The following is a 27,978-nucleotide window of genomic DNA, read 5'->3' on the forward strand; positions in this document are numbered from 1 at the left end:
TTAGCACACCATCTGATTATCAAGATGCTTAATTTTTATTGACAAACTATTTGTTACGTTTGAAGGTTGTGTTGTCCAACAATCAGAATTTCAATGGATATCAAATATACTCTTTTATTTGTCGACTTGTTCTTTTATTCCTATAAGGAAGACTTCATACAAGAGCTTTTCATAAAGAATGAAAAGACGCCAGTATTACATGAATAAAGTGCTTTTTCGGTAAGCATACTACATTAAAAAAAAAGGGAAAGATCAGGTTACTTTGATTCAGAATAAGATGTCCGGGTATACATTTTTTTTTTAGATATAACAGCTTGTCAAAAATTGAATAATTGTAGGATACTTTCGTCGACTTTAATTTGAGTTTTCAGAAAAATATTTTTCAAAATTGGTCCCGTTTAATGCAAAAGTTTTATTTGCTATCGGAGACAACAAATTCCTTGAACAAATTCTAGTAAAGCATAAATAGTTGCCAAATTTTGGTTTTATATAACATATTTTTTCTGTTTTTATTTGAACAATCAGATAATAACTAAGGACAGACAATATCCTGTTAGAATAAAGTTATAAGGTATAGCCAAACCTCCAAACCAAATCTTTGTATCTACGAAGGAATTAAGTAAAGGTTTCTACCAATTTGTGTTACTGAAATACCTAACTTACCAAAACATTGATAATAGATTGAATCCTTTTTTTAGCCGTGTAAAAATGTTCTTAATGTTAAAATTTTCATTTTTTTTTTTTACATATCTTTTTTTTGTTTTTTTTTCCCGATATTATTTGACGAGTTCATGTTTCTATAATTATTCAAACAATCTAAAATTCTACGCCTAGAAGACGACACCCTAAAAGCACAATAAAAACCAACAAGACAATTAGAAATTAATAAACAACCTCCATCTACAATCCATAACAATATTTTTTTGTCATACCTAGATCCATGTTAATTTTAAAAGAGTAAACAAAATACTTTATCAATGCTTAAAATTGTTTTATTTCATTATAAGTTTCACAACAATATCCAAAATATAAATTAAAAGTTAGTAATCACAGTTTGCTTTTTCATGGTATTTCAGAGTTTGAAATGTTCATTCAACATCTATCTTGAACCTGCCATGCGTTTCCTAGAGCGAAAGCGTCGGATGTAATTTGTTTATTTGGCATGATCATATCATCGTAACGTTCATGGTTCAGAGTACCAAGAAGTCCTCCTGTTTTACCAAAGTACCACTTGCTCAAATCAATGTCGACCATATTGACAGTTGGGTCGGATTTAACTTGGAATCCACGTCCTTCAATGAACACCTTACCATCTTCAGAGAAAACTGCAAATTCTGATGATCTGTAAGGTAGATCCATAACTACACCGTCGACACTGACCTACAAGAGAGAATGTATGATACGGTGAATTCTTTTCTTATGTTACAAAATACATTAATGTACATGCAAATAGTAAATATCTGATTGAGTAATACAGACATGCAAAGTTAACTTTAAAGCCATTTTATTATCTTTTCACTTCTCATACATGAATCACATGTTTAACTTTCGCAATGGAGTCTTGCAAAGCATATCCACGATATATATTTGTAGATATACACATACTGTTTCATATCTATGTACATATAGAACTATGAAAATATTCCTGTAAAGAACTATATTTACCTTTCCATTAGGTGATAATTGAACATTTTGTTGGTGAGAAGTCAAGATTAACTTCTTCTTTTGTCTGCCCAAATAATTCATAATGATACTGAAGTTGCCGTCCACATAATCTCGTGCAAGAACGTAGCTACATCGACCACTGAAGTCAAATTCCTGACCATCGAAAGTTGTAAAGTGTCGGCCATGTACTTTTGCACTTGCTGTAAAAATGAAATCAAACATCAAATTATTTTTTATTTATATCATTAAGGAAACATACAATAAAAGGAGTAGGTCCGGTAAGGACCAATTTTGGCCTCAAATTTCAGTCTCATCTGACGAAAGATTTTGGCTACTTTTTAAACACTTCAGTGTCTATTTCATATGATTCAATTAATTTATGTGAAAGATTTTAACTTATTAAGTCACTAAAAACGATCCGATTCAGGCTCAAATATGAAAAATCTACCAAATATGCAAAAGAATGTCACTTTTCAGATGGTTTTTGTCAAAAACGAAAGTGGCCGCATCCGTGTTCATCCTCAATCTTTATGTATGTTATGTATTATCATCAAATACACCTTCCATTTTAATATTTTGGATGAACACGAATGCGGCCACTTTCGTTTTACACGGAAACCGTCTAAAATTTAACTAAAATGCTGGAATTGTGAAGATTTCAGTAATTTAGCATGACTTAATGGTGCTAGTACACAATATATGTGCCTTGTATTGTCAAAAACAGCCCATATTTATGTAGCAGAACCATTCTTCTATCCAATAAATAACTAAAAGTTTACATTTTAACAATTTTGTAAAACTGCTATATTTTGGGGCCAAAAAGAGGTCTTACTGGACCTACTCCTTTAAAAAAAAACACACATGTAATTGTAGTTTTCTACTATAATTTTTTGGCCATGAGTATGATGAATATATAAAATATAACATTCTAAGTAGAAAACAGCACATCATGAACAAAATACGAAAATACAAACTCTGTTCACAAAACGCTGCTCACCAAAATTTAAAGTACATCTACTTTCATGCATTACCGTTACATCCTTGTTTCCCTTTATTGTACTTGTAACAAATCAATCGTGATTCTGAGTACAAAACTTAGAAAAATTTATGTTTACAAACCTGTCCAGGACATGTGTGGTATGTAATCCTCCACAGATCCAAGGAAATTTAGTTTTGGAGTTGGAAAGCTCATATCTGGAATGTATTGTCTCAAAGAAATGTCTTTTAGTGAGCTGAGTGTGTGTACATCAACAGGCAGGTACAAATCTACTTCAATATCTCCATTTAGTATGTCGTATTTAATAACTTTGGATTTGAGTACATTTCCGAAAATCTCTTTTAAAACAGACACCTCCTTTGTAGCATCTTTTTTCAATTCATCAAATATTTTGTCAACTAAAGCATTTACATTCTCTTCAAATTCCCAGTATTTGTATGCAGATGATCCCTTGAAAAGAATATGTAAATCTTATTTCACTTTAAATATTATATACATAAATGTTTTAACTTTAATATATGTTTGTATATTACATATCTTTTTTCATTTTTTCATTTTTGTTTTAACAATTCATAACATTGATGCTAATACATTTTCCGTTTGATTTCATATCGGGTCTACTCCAAACATGTATATATCTTTTGAAACATATTTTTAAAATTAGCCTTACAAATCGATCAACACAAGTTTATACCTACCATGTTGTACATTGGTGTTGGTAACGAGTTAACCAGTCTTTGGTTGATACCCTCTCTGATGTTATATATGCTTGATGTATACTGGTTGGCAACGTTAGACCATTGCTCATTTAATTTCATGTTTTTAAGCTGATCCATATAAGAGTTATATTTTGATTTTAAATTGACAACAGTTTGGTGATTTCCAACAGAGTTTCTGTAATCTGAAATTATTAGATTTTATATAGATATAAATGTATAACAAAAAGAGATTTTGAAGAATTTCTATACTTTCGTTGTAAAATTGTTTTTTAGGGGAACTTATATCAATACATGTTTTTGTTGATTATCATCTGCGTCTAAACAATGTGAAGTGTTTATGATCAAAGAAACAAGACTGATATAGCAGAACGCCACTCCCAGATTTCGTCTGCCTTGATCAAATTATCTGTTGTAAAATTTTGAAATTATTTTACATGAAGGAACTAATCTCTCATGAAAGTCGTCATTCCTTGTTCGAATTTGGCTTTACTTAAGGCCCTTTACGTGTGTAATAAACTTGAAATTTCCGAATATTTAATTTTTGTCATCAAGTCTCACTAAAGAGACATACATTGTCGACCTGTGCATCTGATGCAATGGAATTCATGCCATTTTGGCTATTGTGTAAATGATTTAAACTTCTATATACAGCAATACCTTATACAATTTCCTTTTTTTTTTTTTAATTTAGTTTGTAAGTTGTCCTGGATTTATTTAAACGAACAGAGATATTCAAAGGATAACATTTACCAAGTAATCTCTGATAAGAATTTGTTGAAATGCTGTTCAACTGGTCACCCATGTTGATATAAGTATCTTCTGAGTAGGCATCCAGTCTCTGAAACATACAAATAACAGTGTAAAATAAAACTTCCGACATTCTGCAGGTAAACAAAATAGTTTTCATATAAAAGGTGTTTTGGCGACATTTTCGAGTAATACAAAATTGAATATCAGTCGTACGTAGATACTGTGTTATATAAAGTTATATAAAAGTTAGTGACACATCCCTATTAATAATGCGAAGGAGTGTACACTGATAACACTGTACACTCGCAGCTGCTCCGAACAATTGAGAGATCACGTACATATGTTGATTATTGTTCTTAAACACAGGAAAGAAACATCTGGAGTACGAACAGATTTTAAAGTATTTATTCCTAACTGTGATTAGCCAAGAAATTAACAATTGAAAGTTACTACACATATGTTATCGTTTCTTTATCGTTTATACAAGGTTTTGGATTTTTTTTTAATACTAGTAGCTTAAACACGAGCATCATTGAAGAGAAATTGCCGTGCAGTAAATTTGATACCGTTAAAAATAATAATAACCTTTTGTAGTTGTTCAAGACTGGTAATATATTCATCAATTGTGTGTTTGACTGGGCATCTCCCCCAAGCTTCATTTAAGTCTTCTGCATATTCACTGAAAAAAATATAAATAAATATATCGTTACACATGTGTGAGTCTTTTAGCATATTAGGTTCATATGTTTTCTATTATACTCGCACTGCTGTTCAGTCTTAGAAGTTTTGTTTTCAAGTGAAAAATTAAGATTTAGTGGAAAGATTTTAAAAGAAACGTACCCGATTCTGTTCATGGTAGTATCAACTGAATTACAAATATCTTGAAGATAAAAGGCATTTCCTGCTTTCAATGTTCTGAGTTCAGACAGTTTTTCATTAATGGCATCAGCATAGGACTTGATTTCTTCTGTATAGGCAGCTTGGAATAATCGTCTCTTATATACTATTTCTTTGTTAATTCCATCAGAAGACTCTTCAACGGCCATAGCAGATCGTATTCCATATTCTTCAATTCTTTTTGTTAGTTCAGCCTGAAAGATTAAAGAACATTTATACTTGTTTTGGTCATATGGTGATAACAGCATTAACAGAAAGCAAACCGAAACGAATGTGTATGTGAATGAAACTTAGGTTCGACTGAAACTGAATGCTTAAAACATTCACCTTTGTAAAACAAACTATTCCTATTTTCAATCTGGCATGGTTTGGGTTGCTACTTCTTTTTTGTTCGACATCATGGAATTTTTATCTGTCTTTGTCCTAGGTTGATCGTGTTTTTCTTGTATTGTTCAATGTCTTCTTAATCTTATATTTTAGGTCTACCCTTTGCATTTATTTGGTCTTATTTCTATAAGATATAAACTACTCTGTGGGATGATTTATAAGACATTTGCTCTTAAAGAGATTTTTCTTTTATTCCTTTTCGCTATCTGTATATGACTGATAAATCTCAAATTTGTTGAAAAAGTTACAAATATACCTTGAGATCACTGATAATTGTTGGACGCCAGTGAACACGTGTATGAAGAATCTTAGAAGATTTCAATCGCAGATTTAGCAAGCTGTCTACTGTTTTCTTCTGATTTACATTTCTGAACAGTTCTGCAGATATTCCTTTCTCGTCTGAGAATTTAGCATTCACATGAAATGTTTTATCTGGGTTTTCTGAAAATAGAAAAAGATAATAGGATTAAATAAATTTTCTGTTTTAACGAATATAAGATATCACGTTTAAAAGTTCAACTTAAAACAAAATAATCTTCTAGTATCTATCCATTTTGTAACGCTTGTTTTTTTTATTTTTTCCTTTAGTATGGTATTGGTATTTGATAAGGATGACTTACTGATATCGTAGTTCATGTTAAAATCCAGACTCCCATCATTAGGATCAACTGTCAGCTCTGTATTGATTGGCTTGGTATCATCATAAAGATTTTTGATCGTCAGTTTGAAAGGTGATGTCTCAACACGAGCATCTATTTTCATTGTTTTGATTGGAGAACGAACCTGCGGAATAAAAGTCAAACATAAAGAAACGTTAAAAATTCTTGTCAACTTTTTACTTTGACCATTCGTTTATAGTATATAACAATAGACTTTCAGTCAGGTATTTCACTCTATATACGGAAACACATATTCATTAGAAAATATTTATGAACAAATTAATATACAAATATAAAAAAAAATATATTAATTTTGTTTCTTCCATTATTCAACCAGTATGGAAAAAAATGAACAGAAAAATATTCACACAATAATATGTTTCTTAAGTCTTAGTAAGTCAATACCTGTATATTGAGTTGACGTTTGAGTTTATCAATCTCGGTTATTAAGGCGATGTTCTTTGTTTGACGTCTTGCTGTCAGGTATTGGATATCAAAATCAGCTGAGAGTTTGTCGTTAGATTTTCCGAACATTGCTTTAGTTTGGATGTCCACTGTAGTATATGGATGACTGATACCAAGTAAGAACTTGTAATTCTCCCCACGACCTGATACATCTTCTAATTTTGAACTCAAGGTAAAAGTTTTACGAGAATCTTTTGAGTATCTGAATGCAGTACGGCCATCATAAATAACGTTTCCACTTCCAATTAACATTTTGTAATCAAGTTGAAGATCCTTTAAAATAATAAGGGCACTTCTTTTAAACTGTATGCATGAGAGAATAAAATAAATTAAACTGTAAATGTTTTTAAAAGATTTTTCTGTGCCTTGGAAAATATTTAATGTTGGTTTGTACCTAGAATATTTGTGCTATAAGACTATTGTATAAATAGGAAATATTCATATAACTTATAATACAGATAATTTAATTACTTATAGCATTATATTTACTGCAGTGCAATATATACTGAGATGAAATCTTTAGTTTAAACAAACGAGAATATTCTCTATCAATCACTTGTATTTCAAAAGACATTTATCTAATTGAAAAACATGTATTTTGATAATTTTAATTAATAAATTTCTATATTCTAATAATAAGTATATTTTGATTACCTTTCCGAGACTTGGCATTTCTAAACCCAATGATAGTTCATCTCCATAATATCTGGTCTTAAATACTATTCTTTTGTTTTGGTCTCTCTCTGCATCCCACGACAAATCAAATATTTGACTTGACTTATCATAACCTGATGATACAGTTGACAATACAACTGTCCTAGATGGTAGCTGTAGAGTGTATTTTGCTTGTCCGTTTTTATCGTGTATTGTTTCAATTCCATGTGTTCGGATATCATCTTTTTCTATAAATAGAACAATTTTGGACGATTCATCAGGACGAAGATACGATGCTCCTATGCTGTAAGATTTTGACCCACATATACCTCGATAGCTTGCAATCTGTTTTTTGTCAGACCAATCAGAATTGAATTTCACATCCATTCTGCAACTGCTGTCTCTATCTTGCTTGTTCCAATTTACAAGCATGTATGTTTCTGAGGAAAGCAGTTTATTTAATTCAAACCTCATCTGTCTTGGTTCGTTGACATTAATTATCAATGTTATTTCCTTTCTTTTCTCAGCATCCATTTCAAAATCAACATCGTACAATGTTTGTTTGTTGATTTTCATATTTGTTGCTACTACCAAATGATTTGTTTTGCTACTCCAGTCGAATTTTACATATCCATTAGCTGTTCGGAGTGATTCCCAAGGAGTAGACACTGTTAGTGAACAGTCTGTCTTCGTGAGAGATGCATCTATTGTTATTCCGTTGCGGTCAGTCCAAAATCCTTCAACGTGAGATTTCAATTCTCCAAAAATTTTGTCATTTTTCATGGATATCCGTATATTTCGCAAATTATATAATCCAGTTTTAAGCGTAAGGGATCCATCTAATTCATCGAATCTTTGACCAGTAAGGCGTGCATCAAATTCAATATCAAATAAGTATGATGTCTGTATATTCAGTGCAGCATGGTATGGTTTTCTTGAGGCAGATGCTTTAATTTGTGTTCTCTCATATCCTTTGATTGGTGTATCAAGATTTATGTTGATTGAGGATGGAGTTTTTTCCATGGCAATAGTTATCTTTTTCTCTCCAATTGCAGCATTTCCGGATAGTGAGTAGGTGTCATCTTTCATTTTCATGTCTGCATTGACGGAATATCTGTTTTGTGGTGTATTAAGATTTATGTTGATTGAGGATGGAGTTTTTTCCATGGCAATAGTTATCTTTTTCTCTCCAATTGCAGCATTTCCGGATAGTGAGTAGGTGTCATCTTTCATTTTCATGTCTGCATTGGCGGAATATTTGTTTTGTGGTGTATTCAATGAAATATCGACAATTTCTTGTGTTATCTTGAGATTTCCGTTAATAAGAGGCATATTTCTACTGAGCGCCAAATATGCAGATGAAGTGAGACTGTCTGTTTTGAAATCATGCCGATATCTACCGTTCAAATGAGGAATTACATTGAATGGAGTTTGGAGTTCCACATTTAAGTACATACTTTCTGGTCGATACATTGTGAATCTAGCATTTCCTTCAATCTTTTTGTCGGGTGCATATTGAAAACTTCCGATTGTTGTGAAAGACTTCACAGATCCAGTATGTTCAATCTTGATATTTACATCTCTTAGCTTCTCAAATGGTGTTTGTAAGCTTAGTGAACCCTCGATAGATGGAAGGTGTTTAAAGGATGCATCGGCTTTGATTGTCTTGTCGGCATGTGTTGCCTCAATGCTTGTTTTAAAATTTGAAATGTAACCATCATGTAAAAATCTAAGTTGAGACGATTTTACATTTCCAGATAAAGTGGTTTTAAGTGCTGTGACGAAGTCTATCGACTTTACTCCTAGTCTGACGGTGGTAATTTCTTCAATTCCATTCAATTTACCAATGGATGCCTTTACTGTTGTTCCGAATGAATTTGGATTTCCATTTACGTCATATTCTATTTTGATGTCTTCTAGAATAGGTGTTGATAGCAGCATGTTCCCTTTGATTGCTTCTGAGGACCAATCATGGTTGACTTCTCCTCTAATTTTTTCTTTTCCGTAGCTAACAGACGATTCGTATCTGAATGCATGCAGACCTCCATTTCCGTTTATAATCACCTCAAAGTCTTCAGTTAGTGGTGTTTTTATACACAGTTCGATTTTTAAACCAGTTGATGTATCAATTTTGCCATTAAGTTGAGTTTTATGTTTTCCTATTTTCGCAACTGCCTTTCCAGAAATGAGAGACTGTACATTTGATAATGTTAGTAGAGCCGTATTTCTTTCATATCCAGAGAAAGGTGTCTCCAACGTAAATGTAAGTTCACTAGAACTATCAAAATTTGTTTTTGCGTTGATTTCTTTGTCATTTAGAGTCAGTTTGATGTTTGAACGGAAGTTTTTCAAAGTACCTTTGAGTTCATGTGAAACTGATGCTTTTATGTTTTTGATAGGTGATCGTATGTCAATATCTATTTCTAAACCATTTGGTAAATCTAGATAGAAATTTGATAAAAGTTCATGTTTTTCTTCACCATATTCAAGCAAAGCCTTGGTTTTGAAGTTTTCAATTTCTCCATCGAATGAAACTTCTAGCTGAATATTCTTAGATATTGGCGATTGAAGAGCCACATTTGCAGATAATTTTGAGGTAGTGTCCATATCGACAGTTAAAGCAGATCTTTTATCATTGTATCGAACTTCACCAGATACGTGGAATTGTTTCAATGTACCAGTACGCTTAAGTGTCGAAATAATTTCGTGTTGTTTACTTCCGCTGTAGGTTGCACTAGCTTGTGATATGAGCTCAGATGAAGTGCCTTGATGGTCAAGGAAGATTTCCATATCATCAGTGAATGGTGTTGACATACGTGCCTCTAATTCAATTCCACTAGTAAAGTCGGTTTTAGCTGAAGTGATGAATTTCTTTCCGTTATATGTAGCATCTCCCGATAACTGGAATTTTTGTAGTTTACCAGACCATCCAAATGTTATGACGGCTTCATGATGTTTGGATCCACTATATGAAATGTCAGCTTGTGACTTGAAATTATTAACAGAGCCCTTATGGTCAATTATAATTTCTATGTCGTTGGTAAATGGAGTTTTCAAAGTACCTTTTGTCTTAATACCGTCTGTGGAGTCGAATTGTAGTTCTGATGACACTCTCTTGGTATTATAAGATGCTTCGCCGGAAGTTCTGAAATTTGTCATGTCTCCATTATGCTCAAATGCAGCATAAACTTCATGTTGTTTCTTTCCGCTGATGGTTATTTCTCCCTTCGTTTTAAAGTTCAACATTTCCCCTCTATGGTCTACTTCAAATTCGATATCTTTTGTGTATGGACTTTTTATTTCAATTCTGCCTTTTATTCCTGTAGATTTTTCTAATGTTGCTTCTACTGATGCTACCTTAGTATTGTATGACAATTCTACAAATACTCTCTTGTCACCGTTCTGGAGTACAATATTGGCTTCATGCTGTTTTCTACCGTTGTAACCGATCTCTCCATGACTGATGAAATTATGTAGAGTCCCTTGGTGAGAGACAGAAACTGTTATATCATCAGTAAAAGGTGTTCTTAAAGTTACTGTTCCCTCTGGATCGTTCAAGATATCCAAATTCACATCACTCGAAATTGTTTTTCCGTTGTAAGTAGCTGATCCCGACGACTGGAATTTTTTTAATTCGCCTTCAAATTTGAAATCTGTAGTAACTTCATACATTTTAGATCCTCCATAAGTCACATCAAATTGATTGTTAAAATCGATCAATTTACCATTGTGTGAAAATGATACACGAAGGTCTTTGGTCAGAGGAGTGTTCAATGAAACTGTGGATTGGACTCCATTTGTACTATCAAATGATACTGATCCAGTTACTCTCTCTGTATTGTAAACAATATTGGAGCTGGTGGAAAATTTCTTAAGTAATCCATCGTGACTAAAGGTAACAGAAATGTCATGTTGTTTGCGACCACTGTATGTAAGATCAGCCTGCGTTTTAAAGTTCAAAGGTTGTCCGTTGTGGCCGATAGAAAGAATGATATCATCTGTGAAAGGTGTCTTTACTGTTGCTCTTCCTTCAATTGTTAATTCAGATTCAAGACTGACTTGGACAGATGCTGTCTTTGTGTTGTATGTGATATCAGCAGAGGTTGTAAATGCTTTCAGAGCACCAGTATGTTTGAAGTTAACAAGAACTGCATGTTGTTTGCGACCACTATGTGTAAGCTCAGCCTGAGTTTTAAAGTTCAAAGGATGTCCAGTATGACCGAAAGACAGAATAATGTCGTCCATGAAAGGCGTCTTTAGTGTTGCTTTTCCTTCAATGTTCAAATTTGACTCGAAACTAACTTGAACAGCTGATTTCCCTGTGTTATAAGTCACATCAGTAGAGGTTGTAAATGCTTTCAGTGTGCCAGCGTGTTCAAAATTAGCAAGAACTGTATGTTGTTTGCGACCACTGTATGTTAATTCAGCTTTTGTTTGGAAGCCATATGTGTTTCTTTGTTCTTTGTCACTGCTGAACATAAATGAAAACGATACTGGTTCACTTATTGGCGTTTCAATTTGTCCAGTTGCTTCAGTCCTTTCTTGTATTCCTTTTGGTGCGCTGAACGAGAATTTTCCAGTAATTTTTTTCTTATTGTATGCACCGTCAAAATTTGTTCTCCATGTCTTGATTGATCCTTCAGCATTGAAAGAAATTTCAAGTTCGTGTTGTTTCTGCCCACTGTAAGTAAGCTGGGATACGGATGTAAAGTCCATCAGTTGTCCTGAGGTCTCAGTACTAATGACTACATCACTTGAAAATGGAGATTTCAAAAAGCCGCTTATTCTTATATCTCTTACCACATCCACTGATACCTGGGCAGACCCTGTCTTGTAACCGTAACTCAATTCACCATTAGATAAAAACCGTTTAATTTCTCCTTCATGATTTACCTTAAGAGTGATATCTTTAGAGTATGGCGTTTTCAGGAATGCCCTTGCATTTATACCTCTAGAAGTTCTCAGTGTTAGCTGTCCTTCTGATCTCTTTCCATCTTGTACATATTCACCTGAACATTCAAAATCTCTCAACTGTCCAGAATGTTTAAATGACATTTCTGCACTACGGATAATTTCATATGGAGTAGTAAGTGTGGCTCTTCCTTGAATTCCATTGTTGCTTGAAAATTTGACTATCCCATTGATCTTTTGAGAATTTATGTCTATATCTGCTGTGCTCTCGAAGTCATTTAGTTGTCCTTTATGGTTAATATTGAGTTCACCTGACCTTAAAATATCGAATGGTGTTTTCATGTTCAGTCGAACTGAAAGGTCATCGTCAGTACTAAGATTAAGATCTGCTTGAGCTGATTTTTTTCCATATGCACCTTTGATGTTTGAAACGCATCGTCGAAGGTTCCCGCTGTGTTCAAATGATGCTGACATGTCAGGTGTAAATGAGGATATAAAGTTAGCTTCTCCGTTCATTTTTGGTTCCCTTTGATATGAAATTCTGCTGTTTAAAATATCTTTTCTTCCATATGTTAATGAAACTTGGTTGTTGAGGGATGACTCAAAACTATGCGATAACGACATCCTTACAGGTTCATATTTTGGAGTAAGAAGGGTAAATTTTCCTTCAATTGGACCAAGACTAGAGAATGAAACGTCCAATTGACTTCTTTTCTTCTGGAGAAGAGTTTCTAATCGTGAGGCAAAATTATTGGAAGTTCCTGAGTGTGAAAGTTTGCCTGTCATTTCTTCATATTCCTGGAATGGCGTCTTGATATCAACAGAAACAGTTAATCGGTCATTTGTGCTGACTGATGTATCTAGTGTTATAGTTTTAGAATCAGAGTAAGTTATTTCAGCTTGAGTTCGGAAGTTATTTAGTGGGCCTGCATGACTGAGTAACGCCTTTAGATTGCCATAACTTTTTACCGGTGTTTGAAGAGTTGCAGAAAGGATCAATGGTTGAGATGTAAATTGCAAATCACCAATAATGTCTTTTTTGTTCTTTGAAACTTCCAGATGACATTTAAAGTTAGAAAGTTGACCGTTATGTGTATAGAAGGCTCTCATCTTTTCATATCCGTCATGAGGTGTGTTGATAGTAAGCTCTGTAACTAATTGTGGATCAACCTTTGATTTAACATTGGCTCCCCAAACATTTTTCCCGATTTTCAATTCCGACTGACATTTGAAGTCCCGTAAATTCCCGTCGTGTGTTACAAAAGCGGACATTTTTCTGATGCTCTTGAATGGTGTGGATATTGAAACGTCTGCCTTCAGATTTTTGATAAAGTTGAATGTCAGGTCTCCTTCAATTTCCTCCTTCTTTCCCCATCCAATCTTTGCTTTTGTCTTGAAACTTGTACTTTTGCCTTTGTGTACAAAGAGAACTGTGATATCATCCATGATGGGAGATGCAACCTTTAATGTTCCTTTCATTCTTTTGGCATTTGTCATTTCTATATCTACATTGATTGGCTTATTCTTCCCATATTTTATGAGAATGTTAGAATTAATGCTTTTTCTATTTCCACTGTGAGAGAAGGAAGCAATGGTATCTTCAACAAGAGATGACTTCATAGTGAAGGAACCTTGGAGACTCTTTCCATTATGGTAACTGATATCCAGTTGATGTTTTCCATTTTTGTCATACTGTAAGTAAGCCCCAGATAAGAATTGATTCCATGTACCTTTGTGGCTCAAGGTAGCGGTTACTGGATGGTAATTAGGAAGACGTATTGTGACTGCAGCTTGGTAGTTTTTGTTGTATTCAACAGCAAGCTCAGCATAGTAAGATTTTCCCTCTGGATACTCCATCTCAACTTTCGTAATGCATCCTTTGACGGTAGGTTCGTGTGTTATACCGGCTGTTAAACGTTGTAATTTTTCAAAAGGAGTTGCAATACTGACATCAGCACTTAGCCTTTGTCCATCTAAAAGGGTTCTTGATGTCAATGATACGATCTTTCCTGGTAAGTATTCAACCTTGATATCGGTTCTCGATTTGTCATTCTCAGGGCGGTTTGAGAAGGTTATTTCACTGGCTGGAAGTTGTTGGTATTGAGTTTCGAGTCTTACATTACCAGACACACCACCAATTCTGTTAAATGTAGACTTGAGTTGAATTCTTCTTACAATTGGTTGTAGTTCAAAGCTGGTAGAGGAGGTCATTGCCTTCGTATTTCCTTTAAATTCCATCTCTGTTCTAAGTCTTCTAAATGATTCAAATGGTGTAGATAATGTAACCAAAACATATTTCTGAGATCCGGTTTTCAATCGTCCTTCTATTGCAACCATTTGTTCACCTTTCAGTAAGAGATTCCCGGTAGCAATAAGTTCACCATTTTCAGTTTTAAGATGACCTTCACTTGTAAAAAGGTTTTTGCTATTGTGGCTCATCGAGAGAATGGTGTCCATGGAACTGTCTCTATGTAAATGACTAACCATAAGTTGTCCTTTTCCAAATGGAGTTGTGGAGGTCAATGTATACTGAACGGATGCTTCTTTCCATGCAATATTATGTCTGCCCTTAATGTTAAAACCATAATGCTCTCCATTAATGTTGGTTGTGATCACTGTTGTAATATCGTTGAGTGTATTACTGTGTTGCCATGTAGAATCGTATTGGCTTGTTGGTGAAGAAAGAGCTATTTTACCGCTCTGCTGAATCATAAGACCTGCTCTATCATGTGTGAGTTTACCTTTGTATCTGTATTCATTTCCATTAATATTAAGAACTAGGCTGTTTTCGTTAGTTGTATCCTTACTTTGATGACTAAGATCTAAAGATACGGTTTGGATGGATCGAATGTTAGATTTGACACCAGCATGTCCCAAGTATATGTTGTTTTCTTTCTTTGCAGATGCATCAACCCGTATAGAATTCTTGTTTACCTGAACAGTTACAAGGGACTTCAAGGAGTCTTTAGCATCATGGGAAAATTCTAGGGACGAGGTTTTAAATTCGTTAAATGGTGTCTTGATGTTTAGAGATCCTTGTAATTGACGAATGCTCACTGGTTTTTTCAGGGAAAAGGCAGCCGATATTTGGTTATCTGGTTTCCAGTTGACATTAAAGTTTGTTTCATATTCGCTTGGGTCTGACAAATGGTTCATGCCAAGTTTAACATATCTTAATCCTTTTGCTGCAGTATGTACTGTTAAGCTGCCATCGATTTTGACTTGATCGTTACCATTTTTCTGTTTCAAAGATGCGTCAATAGATAGTTGTTCTTTTCCGTCAGATTTTATGTCAAAATGTGCATTTTCGTTTTTGCGATTTATGTTGATTTTGTTATTTTGCAGTGGACTTCTGAATACAAGGCTTGCATCAATATCTTGAATGTTGTTGTATGTGAGTTGAGTGTCAACAAATATTTGTTTGTCCTTGTCTGCATTAGCATCCCATTGAATGTCCAAATGTCCAACATAGATCGGTCCCTTCTTCTTTGCCTCAAATTCACCTTTGACTTTTCTTGAAGGCACAGACACATCACCAGAAAGTCGTAAAAATGCTGCTTTTTTGTATTGAGAACCAAATTCTACCGAATAGTCATTATTTAGTCGAGATTTGACACGGAAGTTTCTTGGATCTAGGTTGAGCAGTGCTTCAAGATGGACTGGCTTCTGTCCGGACATACTTATATCAGAGCTGACGTCATACTCTTCATCAGAAAGTTTAAGATCACTTACAACTTTTGTTTTGTGTCCAGCAATGTTTGAAATCAACTCATTGGTATATCTCCTTTTGTTCTTCTGTTCAAAATTGTTCGCAATAGAAAAGTCTTTATCATTCCATTTCAGACTTACATCCCCAGTTAAGGATGTAAATTTTTTGGACTTGTTCTTCATTACCAATGCAGCAGATACTGATTGCTTCTTGCCGTATGATAACCCAAAATTAGAATTAATACTCTTTGGATTGTGAGAATGCTTTCCTTTCAGTTTAAGATCTAATCCCTGAAAACAGCAATATGATTATGTCATCATTTCAAAACTTTCTCATACTATCTTTAAATCTTGAAAGCACGTGGTTTTCTACTATTCCATCATTATTAGAATTTTAAAAATGTATATATACAATGTTATGTAACATATCGATTATCAAATAATTTCAATACAGTAAACTCAGGTATAATGAGTAAGTCGCATTTAGAAGTATGGTCCCGTTGGTCCTTTTGGTCTTGGAGGTCCTGCGCTTTACCAATACATTTTTTTTTACATATTTACATAACCGCTATCAGTGAGGCATGACTCTGATTTGTTAACCGGTAAGTAATTGAAGTGTACTCTTAAAGTGTTAGGAAACTGCAATTAAGTTGTTGTCGATTGTAACTGCTGTCTCTCATAACCTTTTTTTTTTTTTTTTCTTAAATTAGACAGTTTTCATTTTTTATTTTCACGCTTTGTCCTGTCAGTTGCTTAAATTCGCTTGATATGGACTCTGATGAATAGTTGTCGCATTTGTAATCATATCGCACCTCCTTATTTTACATTGATATAATATTTTCCATAAAGCATTGCCCTCTTTATTTTTAGACCAACATTACATTAATGAATGTATACTATCTAAATCAAAAAGGATGATAATGGATAGAAAAAATAAACATCTTATGGTATTCTATGTTATGGTTTTCTTACCAGAGCCAGATGTCTAATATCACCAGTTATATCTAATTCAGATTTCTTCCATCCCAGTTCGTGACGTACTAATGACGTAACAAAGATACGCTTGTTTTCATCCTTTGGTTTTGCACCATATCTAAGATCAAAGTTCACTTTTGTCAATCTAGCTTTGTTGTTCATGTCTGTGTTGATAACAACATTGTAGTCACCATTCTTCTTGAAAGTTAAAGATCTGTTAATATAGAAAGCAATATTATTCCATCTTTTTTTCTTCAAGTTTAATAATTGCATTCCTAGAATTGGGTTCTGAGTACCACTGACTGACTATACATCATTTACTAATTGCATTTTTGATGTAAAACATAGAATTATGTATCTCCAACCAAACTAAAACTATAGTTGAAAGGGGCTTTATATTTGCACTCAGTATGTCTGCCTGTTCATTTGTGATTAAAATTTACAAGACATATATAGCTTGTTGAATATTATGTGTTAATTAAACCTTATGGTTTTACTGTGAAGCATATTAATATATTAATTGATAATTGTCAAAATCTTAACAAACATTTCGGACAGACTCACTGCATTTTCCGAATATTCAGCGATATTAGAGAATTCTAAATCGGATAGAATCAGTTACATGGAAGCTAAATAAAATGTACCACTAAAAATGTAAAATTGCATAGTATTTCTAAATGTATACATACCCTTTGCCAGCCAATGACCAGACACTCTTGGTGAAACCATAATTGATTTTACTGTTGACTGTTATTTTGTCCCTGCTGATTCTTGGAATAACGTAATCTAGATTAACTCTGGTAATTACAGCGGTTTTCTGAAGTACAATATTTGAAGTTCCTTTTGCTCTTAGAAGTGGAGTTCTGATGTCAACTTTTGACTGATACCTGGCGTTTGATTTCCTTAAAGTTCTCGTTAGTTTTGCTAAAACAGACATTAAAAAATTCTATGTTAACTACTATTCTATGGGATAGCTACACTATTTTCAATAGTTATTTGTACGATATCTGGGGTTCTTATATTGCACTAAACATAGTATTTTAAAAGATTGATTAAAAATATAAGAAGATATATGCTTGATGTAATTGAGACTTTATTCATATTGGTTTACGTTTTCACTTAAATAAATTATAAAAATAACTTACTAAACACTTTTACGGTTTTATCCAAAAGCCTGTCAAGTGTAATGTCCACCAAAATAAGAGAACCACTTTTATATTCCATTGATCCTCCAAGGGCTGTGACTTCCTCCTTTGGTGTACGGATGGACAAATAAGGCATTAACTTTGTTGCTTTCTTTGTTTGTGTATTCTGCAATCTGCTTTCAAAACTGTAATCCTTCCCAGGTTCAAAGGAGATGGATGTTTTTATAGAAGACATTGCTTTCTTGGAAATCAGGTTTACTGTAAAGAACATGTCAATTTATTCTAATATAACATTGAAAAAAGATATCGAAAATATTAGTAGTGTTCTATTTTATATTTATCAACTTTTATTTTCCATAAGTCATTGATGGTATATTTTGACCCGAACTTGATACATTATATATTGAACAATTTCAGACAATAAACTGACCAACTTGTTATGCTTACTTTGGGAAACGTACCATCATGTATTTAAATATAATCAGGATTATTTTTGAATAGTTTTCTTTAAAGTTTGATTATTGCATTAACTTCAATTTTACAACAGTTGAGGTATAACTGCACACATAATGTTTGGCCAGAATATATATTTACGGTTAACCTATAACCTACCTTTTGACTGAATGGGTTGCTTAGATAGCCCCTTTACGGTCAATTCACCATTGAAACTTTTGCCGACAACATACTCTACAGAACTGCTGAGTCTGATATTTTCCTTATTTGGTATGATGATTTCAATGTATGGATTGTAAGTATAAAGCTGTCCTTTCCTTGTTCTGATCCATTCTCCAGTCACAGAGTATTCATCTTTGTCGTCGATAACAATTCTTCCAGCCACTTGTTTCTGTTGATTGTCACCAACCAATGCTCCTAAACATTTCAATCTTATTTAATGTTTGGTTTGATTTCATAAATATTCATATTATTTGTGTAAAAAATAATGACATTTGTGTAAAAAATAATGACATTTAGGAATATTTCGTCGATATTTATATTACTAAAATACATAGAAAAGCAGACATATATTTTTCAATTCTGAGCACAATGGTCCACAATTATACGTACATTATAATAGTATGAAACTTCTAGTTTAAATTATAAAATTGTCAGCTGTCTTTTCACGTTATACGAATGAAAGCGAGTTATGACTACAAAGTGCAAATCTTTTCATATATATCTTTAAGAAAAATCAGTACTCAGTTTTTTTATAACAGTTCTTCAAAATAGAATAAATTTCTTTACATTGAAGGAAATATTTTTAGCACAAATTTTAAGCAGAAATTAAAACGGTTGATGTCTTTCCTATAATGTCATTTATTTACCTCTAACTGAAACTCTCTTCCATGGTGAGATCATGCTTATTTCAAGCAGAGGGTCAGAACGAACAAGACAATCAAAACTCAATTCACGGTCTACCTTAGAACCTGGGGTGCTAAAGGCTACTCTAGCTCTGGCCTCTTGTTTATCCTGTAATAAAACGTAGAAGTTATATAGTGTATTTAATCATTACATCAGTTCCCTTTATGCACTTGACACAACTAAAATCAAAATATTTGCGTTTTGATTTCTTTATTGTTCACTTGAAAGTTTGAGTCAGAAATTCAGTATTAAAATGATAACACTTTTAGTAAATGCCTCAGACAGACAGACCAGAGCGATGGAAGAAACTCTTCATGCTTTTCAGTTGTTTCTTTGAAGTTTTTAATTAAACCATGTGTTTGCCGATTTTTTTAATGTGTTTGATATCCTCGTTAGGTATAATTACCTCAATTGAATTAAAGAGATAGATCAGTTTTCAAAAACGCAGGTCTTATTTTAAGTATTGTTATGGCATTACCTTTACAAATTTGTATTCCATGTTGTAACTTTCATGTGTGTCACGTTTTAGAAGAGTGAGTCCAGCACTAACTGGTCCTGTCATTGGAAAGTATGGAGCATCGGCTACCAATGATGCGTTTGGATACTGAAGTTCAGCACAGAGTTCCAGTCCGGTAATCTTGGCAAGTTTGTCTCCAGAACATACTTTCTTAGTCTGTCTGTTAGCAGTAATCATTTTCTGTTCTCTCTCGGATTCACGATGGACAGTGAAGAAAGCAGTCCTGTTGATAATAGTCACTTTCTTTAAATTATTATATTTTGAGTTGCATTCCCAACTTATTCCTATTACATCGGGTATCTTTGATGACTATGTATATAGATTTAAGACAAGCACTCTAAGACTATTACTTATTTAGAATTCCAAAATAGGAAAAATAATAATAGAATGTTTTTAAAACTATAAGTTATTATAAAATATTGAAAATAGTACATACTTGACATTGAAAACTTCCATTTTATCAAATGGTGTTTTGATCTGTGCACTTAGTACTTTTCCATTTTTCAGTTCTACGTGTCCTTCGAGGGAAGAGGAGGAGTGCATAGTGGAAACCATCTTTATTCCACTTTTTGTTACAAAGGCATCTACGCTCATCATACTGTTGATCTGGACAGCGCCACTGTGGAAACATTGAAATATCAGCGTTTAGGATCTTCGACATTAAAATGTAAAATCACAAAAATACTGAACTTAAAGGAAAATGCACTATCACTGAATAATATACTTTACTAAAATGAAATAAATCTAACGAAGACTGATTATTTAAATAGTTATTGAAAACACATACTAAAATTGAGAATGGAAATGGGGAATGTGTCAAAGAGACAACAACCCGACCATAGAAAAAACAACAAACAACAGCAGAAGGTCACCAACAGGTCTTATATCAATATACTATATTAGTATACATAAGCACAACAAAAATTATGTTGGGGGTGGTTATGGTAGATTTTTATGGTTATAATATACTTTAAATTGCTCTTAAATATTTGTTGACTACAAGTGTTCAAATTTATATTAACTCTCCCCATAAGCAACACGTTCCAATAGATATGACCAACTGGTTGTGTTTAGTACCGTACAAAACTTTTCCTATTAAACCAAGTTATTTAATTTGATTTCGTCTGCAGATTGTTTCCAATCTTTTAATATTCTAGTAATACTTTACTAACCTTGGTTTCATATATCCATCCAAAGAAAGACTTGGTGATCTATCTGTTATTTTTGTCAAATCCATTTTACCAGAGGCACGTAGATCAACGGTAGCTGATCCATCAATGGTCAAATTTAATGGGAAGCCAGCCATTGTTGGAATGATGATACTGCTATCCAAGAATACGTAGCTCTTTGTGAAGGAGTATTCTTGTTTCTTGGCAAGAGTGGTAAGAATGTCAAGAATATTTATTGATTTACCATCAGTGATATCACTTAGTCCGGTGAATCTTGTAAACAGTAGCTCATTTCCAAAAACTCTCATGTACAGATCTCCTTTTAATGAGTCAGATTCTGTGTCAAACTACAATAGCATATTGATCTTAAGTAATAAGGTAAAACAAACTTATTTGGTCTCTTATGGTAAGTTGTCTCATACCACATCTTCTCCTTTATACTAAATTGATACAAGTCATATCATACAAACCAAACTATACACGATTATAAACTTTGCACTATTTATCTACAAAAGATTTCTTAAATTTGTATCCCAAAACGATATTTGAAATAGGGTTACATTAAATCTGTGGCACATTTTCAGACTAGATATTTAACATTATATTAATGATAAAATTTACCTGTCTGTCAATGTCTTCCATTTTTGTATTACTGATTCCTTTTATGTTCTGTTTTGTGACTTCTTTGACATCATTTTCCTGGAAGTATCCGTTAGGTCCAAAGTAAGATTCAAGAAAATATTCAAGGCCCTCCATTCGTCCACCGATTTCTAATAGGTTGACGGAATGTCCAAAAAGGTCGAATGTTATGTTAGTCATGGCAGATCTTGGTAAGAAAGATTTTGAAGACCACACAACATTGCTGTCAATAGAAGCTCCAGTATTTAGTTTCTCAAGGAAGAAGGAGCCTTCGTAGTTTCTGGAATATTTCAGTTTTTCAAGATCGAATTCTTTCTTCAGCGCCTGGTCGTTGATGATATTCTTTATTTCTTGTTTCAGTGGGCTTGAAGTCTCCATTAAATTTGTTAAATGAGACCATACATAAGAACCAACTTGGTTGACCTCTTCTGATTCAAGTACATTTCTAACACGAGACAGGACATTATCTGAAGGGCATGTCATAAGAGCCTGGTAAGAAGCAATTCTCAATTCGGAATCCTCGTCTTTGTTCCTGAAGATTGCCATGACGTCGTCTCGCTGCAATATAGAACGCAATTTATATATTCATTATTATAGACATTGTAGTTCAAAATGTATGATGCTATACACAAGAATAAATTTTGTCATTTGATTTTGCCATGTTATTATGGACTTTCCGTATCGATTTTCCTCTAAGTTCAGTTTTTTTGTGATTTTACTTTTTTCTGTATTACTATAAGTATTATTGACTTTTATCATTTTATGATTCATTTACACTGAAAATAAAATATAATTTTTTAGGTAGACTCAATATAGACATTTTACAAAATTACAAATTGAACACTTACGCTTATTGCGCATGGCATACGACGGAAGGCTTGTATAGCAGAAAGGCGGACTTCAATGGGATTCTCTCTCTTGGTCATACAGTTAGAGATGGTTCTAATGGAATTACTAACGAATCCAGCATTTCCAAGTGATCTAAGACTACGGATCACCTAAAAAAAAGTTTTAAATTAATCTTAAATGCTACATGAACTTTCTTTAAACCAAAAAAAAAAAAAATACTTTACACTTCTGATTTAATCAACTATAGCATCTTTTTATTATTATAAAGTCATATAAAACTTAAATATTTAACAAAATTATAATTCCCCAAAAATAGAAGATTGTGTTTTTAAGTCAGTATTTGAAATATCAATTTTTAATTCAAAGCAAAAAAAGTTTCATATAGGTAAATCATACATTAAATAAGGTCAGATGTCACCATTATACTTCACATACCTTGCCAAGATTGTTTTTGTCTACGTAACATCCAACACCAATCTTGTCTTCTATAGAAGCAACAATACTTGCGATGTCCACATCATTTTCACATTCATTTGTCTTGCAGTAGGCATATACGAGTGAAGAAACACCCAGCATAGCCTCTTCATTGTCCTCAGATGATATGAGTGGCTGTTCATAAATGAAAAGGAAAACAGGGTAAAAACCTGTTGTAACTAAAACCAGTATGAGCATGTCTACATACTATTATGTTCTTGAGACAAAGTTTTTAATTTTAAAGTGATGAGTTTAATAATGTTGACCTTCAATGATAGAGGTATTTTTTATTAAAATATCACAATATGGTTCTTAATTTTGACAAATTATTTTGTTTATGAAATTCAACTATATTCAAAGTTTGATTGAACGCCGGAAAATTGAATACATTAAGTCACATCTGAAGTAACAGATATTTTTTCAAACAAACATAAGACCTACTTTGACTTCATTCAGCATTTCTTTTGTCGGGTCTTTGATGAATGATAAAGTTGTTAGCCACATATTTGCTTCGATTCCACGAACTTCTTTCTTGTTAATCAAGTTAGTAATCAGTCTCAGTGAAGCTTTTGTTCCAAGCATTGGAACGGCATCAAGGAAGAATTTTCTACAAAGCAAATATTAAAATTTTCATCATTCCAATAAAAATTCATCCTTTCAAAATGTATTTAGAATTCTAAAGCTTCAGATACAAACTTAGTAGCAAGTGTTTCAACTGTATTTAATATTTGACAAGAATAACTGATAAATGCCACTTACTCAACTCTCTTTTGATTCGATGCACAGAACCTGGTTCCTTTTACTTTTCTGTAAATCTGTTCCAGATCATCACTTTCTAAAGCCTTCATCAGTCTAACCAGTCCAGAAAACAAAAGTGGAGTATCTGGTTTCACACTGTCAGATGTGGATACACAAATTTCATTCAGTTTACTCATGACATCCCCGATTGTACCTCTACCATCGTTAGAATGCACAAACGTCAATGGAACGCGGTGTCCAATGGAAACTGTAATACAAGAACACTGGTTCTTATATGAAACTTGGAAATATTTCTGTTGAAATACATTGTAAAAATTCTGTTTACATTTATCTGATTAAAGAAAGTTTAATTTTAATAGTTTGATAAGAGAAATATTTTTTCAAAATTTCCTATTTTCAATTAGAGTCAAATATCAGAAAAAAAATTCAGTGATATATCTTTCAATGTTTTCTTACTTGAGCTAGACGATGATACTCTTTCTGTTACATATTTCAATGTCTGTTTGGTCTTTGTTATAGCACCACTGGATTCCCTTGAGAATGGTCGGAGAACATGTTCTTCTTCACATACACTGCTCTGTAGTATACCAGCCTTGCTGATGTCTTGTGAACACTCATGGGTACCTTTTATCAGTGGCAGAGACTGAATTTCCTAGAAACGTATATCAAAGCCCATTGTGGTATACATATATTTAATAGAGCTGTCTATGCATCAGTTATAAAAAGTTGCGTATTATTAATTCCTTATATCTTTTGTAAGATATAAAATATAAACTCATTTAAAGTAATATCTATGTAAATACTTGTAAAAGAAAACGTCTAAAAAAACTTTTCTGGGTGAATAGGAGTCCTATTCAAAGTCAATTTCTATTCCAGTTTAAAGGAAACTCATTTTCAGTGTTATTAGAAATCGTACCCAAAGCGACCCTCCATACAGAAACAGATGGACAAATTTATTAAAATATACTATAGAATAAGACGTTTTGGCAGAAAGATAAAATAATAATTATAACTTACAGATTGAATTTTGTATGGTGTTCCCTGCATCATTGTATTGTATCCATGTCTGTCTGTACATCCAAGCAAGTCTTTGCTCTTCTTGATTGTTCTGGAGTACCATCCATTGCTAGATACAGTATAGGCTGCTTTGCATTCCCCAGTGATGTCGGTCTGTGAAACAAATCAAAACAATATGAATATAGTAAAAGTGTTGTGTATATACTATTTTTCTCTGTATCTATAAAGATTAATAAACATTTGCTATAATTCCCCTTTAGCTCAAAACATAAAGTTGTTTTTGTTAAGTTACTTGAGTGAAACTATGATATAATTCTGCTTACCTCTTGGACTGTTTGATCCTGTGTCAGGTCATCCATTGAGTTTTGAACTGCTGAGAGGATACCACGTTTGATGTTTAGTACCCATGTTTTCTCAGGTATGGATGTACAAAGTTCTTCAATGCGGCCATCTTGGAAGGAGAATGCCAAAGGAGATTTCTCAAGGTTAGTTCTGAACTCTCCACTTTTGTCGGCATCTATCAGTGTTTCAGGCGCTTTAGGGTCTGATTCCAATAGTCTAACATTGTCAAGCTATAAATTTGAGAAAAGAAATTTCCATATTGAACATGTTCAATTTGTCAAAACAGCACCACAGATAAATTAACATAGAAATTTAGGTATTCGGATACGAGAAAATTACGTCTCGTTAACTTAGGCAAAGTTTAAATAGATGAATTTGGCTATTCGTTTTAAGTAATACGGATATTGTGTTTTTACGTATCAACCTATTCTTGGCTTATGAAATGTTTGACTTTATCCTTCCTAATAATGATAAACTTATGTGGTATTTTCGTGTATTCCCTACCCTTTAAAGTTAATAAATACATGAATATCTTTGATAGTTGGTAATATAACATTGTAATTTTTTGGAGCGTAAAATAAATCAATTCTCATTTGAAAAATAACTTAAAGTATTTTACCCGAAGATTCATTTCACATTTTGAGACGACATCGATGTAAACTTTGGCAGTCAACTGAACTCCGGCTTTTTCCTCGGATGCTCCTTGTACTGTTGTGTCGACGTCGGTTGTGTAGTCATATTCGTAGGTTTTTCCGGTTTCGTATCCAAATTTCTTTGTTTCTGCAATATATGCATGTATGATATGATTAAAATATCTTTGCTATATCTGCATGATTCTTAGATACATAATTAACAAACCTAATAATGAAAACATTATATTTATTTTTACGAGCTTTAAAATTTTTACTGTTTTTGCAGTTTTCCTTTTCTTGACTCAAAGATAAATTCAAAAGGACTCAAAAGGGGATGTCCATATAAAAAAAAAGAAATAACAAAATTATGGTTTTTAAACCAAATGGAACGATTGAAAAGCAACTGTCTTATTTCTGACTTTGAACAGGGATTTTCCGAAAGAAAAAGAAGGATTTTAAAACTGAGAAAACTGTTTTTCCACTAATTTTATGCTTAATTAAAAAAAACAAAAACAAACATACCTGTACAACGTGTTGAACATGATCCTGTGTTAATAATTGGTCCTGGAATTAGAAAAAAATTAAATATCTACTTTGAAAAAATATGATAAAAAAACATCTACCAGACACCAACTAAAATGTTTACAAATGATGATCATGCTAATAATATAAAAAGAGTATACATTAAAAATTAAAGTTTAGCTAATTTATAGACAAAATTCATCAAAATACTACAAAACATTATGTGTTTTTGATGAGCTGTCATTGTAAGGCTGCTGTCCCTGCCTAGTTATTATTCAAAGTCTCCATTTCTTCTCATTCAAAAAAAATGTATTTCACGTAAATATTGTCAAGATCTCATCAACAAAAAAACTCAAAACGTCCGTATAATAAGTAATAAAAATATTTATGAAATAGTTTAACATAAATATTGAACGCCGATCTAATTCAAAAGAGGAATTCCTTAAAACGGAAAAAATCAAAATGTATTAAACAATTAAACGAGTGGAACAAAAGTATTATACTCCTCAGTTGGTATATGCATAATCTGAAGAAAATTGTTGGTAAAAGCTGGTTTTATAGCTATCTAAGCCTCCAACTTTTACGGCAGTTGCTTATAATGACAAAATTGGGTGCTCATCCCAAACAGACATATTAGAATAATAAAGGCAACAATAGTATGTTCAGTGTTCATAGTTCGATTAAGCAAAATCAAATCAGGGAAACACATCAAGCGTACTTTTAGGAGGAAAGAAACGAACGACAATATACATAGAAACGGATTGTAGGTAACAACTGTCATATTCCAGACTTGATGAGTCTTATGTAGACGAAACGCGCGTCTGGCGTATAAAATTATAATCCTGGTACTTTTGATAACTATTGATCCAGGACATTTTAAGAGAAAACGAAGGATTGGACCTTGTTACATTGCTAGCTAACACATTCATAATACTTTAATTATTATAAAAGCCTAGTCGATCAAAACTAAACGCATCTGGGCACAAGATTGATGGGGAAGAACACCAAAGTGACACTTAAAATAATGCAAGTAATACAAGTCATAAATCTTATGACATTTTTTTTTTTGTAAATTCAATACGGATGAAAATGAAAAATATACTATTTGAAATGTACCGCTGTTTAAAAACACATTATTTCTTAGTCATTTTTAAATAAAAAATGTTATCAAATAAAAATAAACACTAAAACGTAAATCACAAAAAAAAAAATATTACAACTTACCCGCCAATGTCGATGCCACTAAGGCAAGCAGTAGGATAAACGTACGCCCCATTATGGAGCTGGCGGATTGTACTCGGTCGCAGTTTTCTAAAGCAATGTGAGGTTTAGTCACTTATATACTACTCCAGAGTACAAAGTGACATTTAACTAATGCATTTTGACCAGTAATTAATGCTGACATATTCGGGACTTTGTAACCGTGTCAGTTATCTTTTATCGAGATGTATTTACGCAATCAACATGTGAATGTTTATTAAAAGTATAGGTCGATGTACTGTTTAATTTTTATATTTACATTTGATTGTTGGGAAATATTTTGATAAATAATCTATAGAAAATAGAAAATATATGACTTTCTGATCATGAGCTGTTCCGATGTTAATGATTATTATTTACAATACATTTTTCAGGGTAATGAAAATCTCCTTAAGATAAAAAAAAAATTCCAGATGAAGTTACTAAGATGGAAATATAATGATATAAATTTGTTTAATAACAGGCCTTAAATAAGAAACCTTAAAAAGGAGGGTCCCTGTTCAATTA

General features: G+C 32.9%; 1 protein-coding gene across 1 annotated transcript; it reads right to left on the bottom strand.

Moving 5' to 3' along the window:
- Nucleotides 1-970: 970 nt before the first annotated feature.
- LOC139516576 (uncharacterized) lies at nucleotides 971-27,559 on the bottom strand. The gene is made up of 30 exons (XM_071306754.1): nucleotides 27,436-27,559; nucleotides 26,212-26,253; nucleotides 25,677-25,837; nucleotides 25,039-25,287; nucleotides 24,716-24,868; nucleotides 24,155-24,350; nucleotides 23,699-23,945; nucleotides 23,381-23,546; nucleotides 22,901-23,074; nucleotides 22,465-22,614; nucleotides 21,599-22,174; nucleotides 20,981-21,324; nucleotides 20,245-20,427; nucleotides 19,770-20,031; nucleotides 19,255-19,399; nucleotides 18,545-18,802; nucleotides 17,933-18,190; nucleotides 17,477-17,711; nucleotides 16,785-17,001; nucleotides 7,194-16,103; nucleotides 6,480-6,812; nucleotides 6,036-6,198; nucleotides 5,672-5,856; nucleotides 4,972-5,222; nucleotides 4,717-4,810; nucleotides 4,132-4,219; nucleotides 3,361-3,563; nucleotides 2,785-3,112; nucleotides 1,666-1,865; nucleotides 971-1,380 (listed from the first exon to the last, which is right to left on the bottom strand). Exons 1-30 carry the CDS (start codon nucleotides 27,485-27,487, stop codon nucleotides 1,093-1,095), a joined length of 15,111 nt encoding a protein of 5,036 aa, XP_071162855.1. The 5' UTR covers nucleotides 27,488-27,559; the 3' UTR covers nucleotides 971-1,092.
- Nucleotides 27,560-27,978: the final 419 nt, after the last annotated feature.

Source organism: Mytilus edulis, chromosome 3 (assembly GCF_963676685.1).
Source record: "Mytilus edulis chromosome 3, xbMytEdul2.2, whole genome shotgun sequence".
Lineage (NCBI taxonomy): Eukaryota > Metazoa > Mollusca > Bivalvia > Mytilida > Mytilidae > Mytilus > Mytilus edulis.